The sequence below is a fragment of the Penaeus chinensis genome, chromosome 7 (genome assembly GCF_019202785.1).
Source record: "Penaeus chinensis breed Huanghai No. 1 chromosome 7, ASM1920278v2, whole genome shotgun sequence".
Lineage (NCBI taxonomy): Eukaryota > Metazoa > Arthropoda > Malacostraca > Decapoda > Penaeidae > Penaeus > Penaeus chinensis.
The window spans coordinates 34,365,128-34,369,785 of NC_061825.1; the positions used below are offsets into that span (position 1 = coordinate 34,365,128).

Consider the following 4,658-nt stretch of genomic DNA (forward strand, 5'->3'; position numbering starts at 1 on the left):
AGTGTAACACTAAAACACACGAAGGCAAAAAGGAAAATACACATACGTAGTGTACTTCATGATTACCTCCATTAGTGTTCTATCTCAAGTTTAAGTCAGTCCTATGGCATGTCCACAAACAGTGTAATTTCCTTTTTAAATACTGAGGTATGTCCATGAGGATATATTAATGTAGATTACCATGTACATTTTGGATTTTGCAAACCAAACACTTATGTACACCCGGAAAAATTGGTCTAACACATACTCTGCATATTCTACTTTCTACTACTAGAAAAAATGTACAATATTTACTAGTATTTACACAATCATAAAATATATACCACAATAAACAATCCTCATTCCCCCAAAGTAGAGATGACAATGGAATGCTGGTGTTTTTCAACTTAGCAGAGTCATTACAACAAAATTATAAAAGACACAGAGCAATTATTTTCTTTTTTTAACTGGAACTATTCCTAATTCAACCGTGATAATAGATAACTGATGGTACTAACAGATGATACAAAGATACCATCGAACACTGACCCGGTTACCAGCTGGTGTATCTAATACCTATACACACATAGAGATAATCTCTATAAAGCACTTATATCTTTAATGTTTCTATAACCCCTAACGGATCTAAGATGACCTACATAAACCTCATGGTAATTATTTGGTTGATGACCGTGGACACTGCCACATAAGAAGTCATGAGAGATGCACTTCACAGCTCTCCGCCATTCCACTGCAGTCACTGTGACACTGCCAGGAGGTAACACAAACTTCCTGACACAAAAATCTCCATCAAAAATGAGTCATTGTTTACCCTCCCCTCCCGACAACAACAAAAAAAGGACAAAAAACATACATTATCCATGAATTTGTTTCATTATTCCCACAGCTCCCTCCCTCCTCTTCCCCCTCCCTGATTCCCTGTTGTCGAAGTTTTGATTTTTTTTTTTTTTAATTCGTGAAGAACAGAAGCTCCATCACACTACTTGTACTTAGCTATGGTTGTCTGTTGATATGTCTTAACCCTTTCATCCATACACATTCCATTCTGTGTCTCGATGGGTATGTACAAGCTATGCTATTGGGTGTAAATGAGGGAGAATGTACTATGTGTAAAAGCGTTAAGCATATCACAATTTAAAAAGAAAATCTCTACAGTTATATATATATAAATATAAAGCTCATCCGTTAACTTAGAAGAAGAAAAAAACACTAATATAATAACATTGTCCTTGGCACAAAGGGACAAAACAGATTTAAATTGTATGATCTTTATATAAAATGCACCAGTGGATTAGGCCTAAAAAATAATTCTCATCTAAATGCATCGTAAACTACACACTATACTTAATTCAACACACTTTGGAACAGAAAAAATGCTTCAGTCTCGAGTAAAGTCTCACAAACTGCTTTCTCTACCAACCCCTGGCTACATTCACTTCAGGTGTTTTTACGACACTCATTTGGCATACATAATATACCCTTTTCAAGCTTCTAAACCTTTATATATCTACAGGAGAGGTCTTGTTAAACCAATGAGATAAAAAAAAATACATCTTTTGAAAGATTGTACGTTTCTTCCCATTTCCTCTCTCGTTTTCTCTCTTTGTCATCCTATTCATCATTATTTCTCTCTTTTTTCTACAGGACTAGTATAACTCCGTTGTACGTTACTTACAGAAGACCATCCAGCACATTAATTACGAACTTCACAACACATCAAACCTGCCCATTGTAAGGAGGGAAAGTACACACACACACATACACACACATACTCGCACGGGATATGTAAATACCTTCCTCCATCAATTCACAATGTGATAATAAATACACACACAGTAAGGGTACAAATCACTGTGTAAGAATGTGCAAAAGTTCATCATTGGCCATCGAGTTCAAAGTGGGGATGTCGATTCCCAGAGCATTAGCAACACTGGCCATATCTAGGCCGAAGCTCTTGAGGAGTTCAATGAAGTTCATTTCTTCGCCTGGAAAAGAGAAAAAAATAAAGTAAGTTTGGTAGTTGAATCGATAGGTTAACGAAAGGATAGTTCGACATCAATGTAGTTTTCTTGGATATTTGGATAACAAGTAAATGTTTATAGTACTACTAATGAGTTATTTTTTAGGCACAATAAAACAAATAAGTATGGCGGTAATAATTCACAATTACAGTAATTATAAAAGCAGTAATAACATGACAATGCTAACAGAAAAATATGAGAGAGAGAGAGAGAGAGAGAGAGAGAGAGAGAGAGAGAGAGAGAGAGAGAGAGAGAGAGAGAGAGAGAGAGAGAGAGAGAGAGAGAGAGAGAGAGAGAGAGAGAGAGAGAGAGAGAGAGAGAGAGAGAGAGAGAGAGAGAGAGAGAGAGAGAGAGAGAGAGAGAGAGAGAGAGAGAGAGAGAGAGAGAGAGAGAGAGAGAGAGAGAGAGAGAGAGAGAGAGAGAGAGAGAGAGAGAGAGAGAGAGAGAGAGAGAGAGAGAGAGAGAGAGAGAGAGAGAGAGAGAGAAAGAAAGAGAGAGAGAGAGAGAGAGAGAGAGAGAGAGAGAGAGAGAGAGAGAGAAAGAAAAAGAGAGAGAGAGAGAGAGAGAGAGAGAGAGAGAGAGAGAGAGAGATAGAGAGAGAGAGAGAGAGAGAGAGAGAGGGAGAGAGACAGAGAAAGAGAGACAGAGAAAGAGACACAGAGAAAGAGACACAGAGAACGAGAGACAGAGACAGAAACAGCCAGACCCAGAGCCAGCGCCAGAGAAAAAGAGAGCAACAAACCCTGAGTTGGAAATAATCCCGAAATGGTCTCACCTGTGAACGGGTTGAGGAGGACCGGGCATGCGTAGTTGCACTGGGGCCAGGCGCAGCGGTCGGTCAAGTGCAACGTGTTAGCAGGACACATTTCCTCGTGCAAATCCTCACTCGACTCGCGACTCGGAGCTGTGTGAGTCGCGGGGGATGGCGGTGAGTCAGAGAAGGTGGTGGACGATGAAGATGAAGAGGATGAAGATGATGGTGAAGAAGATGAAAATGAAGACGGATTGTCAATTGTTAGTGAGAGCGGCGGCATCGTGTGGTGGTGTGATGGTGGTGTTGGAGATTCTGTGGTGGAGGAAGGTGGAGAGTGGTGGAGGGAGGTCTGTTTGGAATGGAGGAGAGCAATGGAACGAGCCTGTCTAACCGCGTCTCCTAGCACCGTCTCTGCTTCAGATGAAACTGGAAAAACATCGAGAGTCTTAACACTTTTGATTACATGGCGGGCGGGTGGTGTTATGGCCATTGGTTTTAATTGATCTATTTCTTTATTGCTTGTTATTATTATTATTGTTTACATTTATCCTGCACTTCTTTGTTGTTTATTCATATGTGTGTGTGTGTTGTTTTGAGGTTTGTCGTGGGAAGACTGTTAGTGTTTTTGTGAAAGAATATTCATTATATTTTTCCAGGATTCATCACCAGCATTGGCTTTTATTCTACTGTTGTTACAACATTTAATTTCAAGAATTTCAAAATCACTCTAAACATTTAGAAGATGCGAAATATTGTACCTTTGGATTTTCTCTTCTTCTTCCTTGTTTTGTCCTTATTTCTCTGTCTCCTGTTCCTCTTCTTCCCCCTCTTTTTATTCCTTTTTCTCTTCTTCCTGTTCTTGTTTCGGTTTTTCTTCTTCTGTCTTCTCCTCCTCCTTTCCTTCCTGGTGAGTTCCTTCTTGTCGTCTTCCCTCTTCTCGGCCTCTTCTTGCTGTTGCTTGAGTTTCGTGCTTTCCTGCGTCGTGTCGATGGCGTTGGACTCCACGAGGTACGGAGGAGCGGCGTGCTTGTCCGGGCCCTTGGAGCTGTCCCTGGGTGAGTCCGCCAGCATCTCCCTGTTGAGGACGTCCGGCCTCCCCGCCCCCTGGGACTGTCTGCGGCTCGTCTTCCTGTGGGACCTCTTGCTCGAGCCGTGGCTGCCCTGCTCCCCGCCGGCTCTCGTGTTGGCCAGGTCCTCCTCGCCTTGCCCGCTCTCCTCCTGGGTTTTCCTCCGGGACTTCTTGCCCCTCCCCCTGCGCCTCCTGCCGTCTTCCCTGTCCCGTTCGCTGTTGTTTCTCCTGCGGATGCTCTTCCTCCTGCCGTCCCTCTCCCTTTCGCCGGATGAAGGGTCGTGATGGCTGCCGTGGCGGTCGTGGCCGAAGTGGTGGGCCGGGTCGTGATGGTGCTCCTCCAGCTGGACTCTGACGTGGTGACGCCCCGAGGAGGACTTGGCGTGGAGGGCTGCGGCAGGAGTGATGTCCCAGCAGTAAAGGGCCTGCGGGAGCGACACGTCTCCGATCTTGACGCTGGACCAGTCGCGTTTGGTGAGGACGGTGTGCGAGATGCAGGACGGCGCGAACAGGGCCCTGCGGGGGAGGGAAGCTGCGTTAGAACTAAGACAAAGAGCCTAACATGTACTTATTAGCCCAAGTAAATATAAATATTGACAATGGATTTAGGAACTAATTACATTTAAGTTTTGAGGATCAGTGCTTGTAATTTGATAATAGTAATTTCTAAAATGATTTAACTATTAACACTTTCAGACTATATATAACGACTATCAAAGCTGCAGTTCTGAATCAGTGGTTTGTGAATAATATATTTTACCCTACTTATATGACCTAAACAAGATATTTTAAATAATGATTTAATGGTTTATGA

The 4,658-nt window shown here is 42.6% G+C and overlaps 1 protein-coding gene across 1 annotated transcript in view; it reads right to left on the reverse strand.

The window, feature by feature from the left end:
* Positions 1-935: 935 nt before the first annotated feature.
* LOC125026949 (palmitoleoyl-protein carboxylesterase NOTUM-like) overlaps positions 936-4,658 on the reverse strand; it is a 14,867-nt gene continuing 11,144 nt past the window's right edge. The window contains exons 6-8 of the mRNA XM_047615554.1: positions 3,534-4,360; positions 2,797-3,201; positions 936-1,985 (exon numbers count right to left, since the gene is read on the reverse strand). Of these exons, the coding sequence (XP_047471510.1) occupies positions 1,849-1,985; positions 2,797-3,201; positions 3,534-4,360 (1,369 nt within the window). The 3' untranslated portion in view covers positions 936-1,848. The remainder of the gene's footprint in view (positions 1,986-2,796; positions 3,202-3,533; positions 4,361-4,658) is intronic.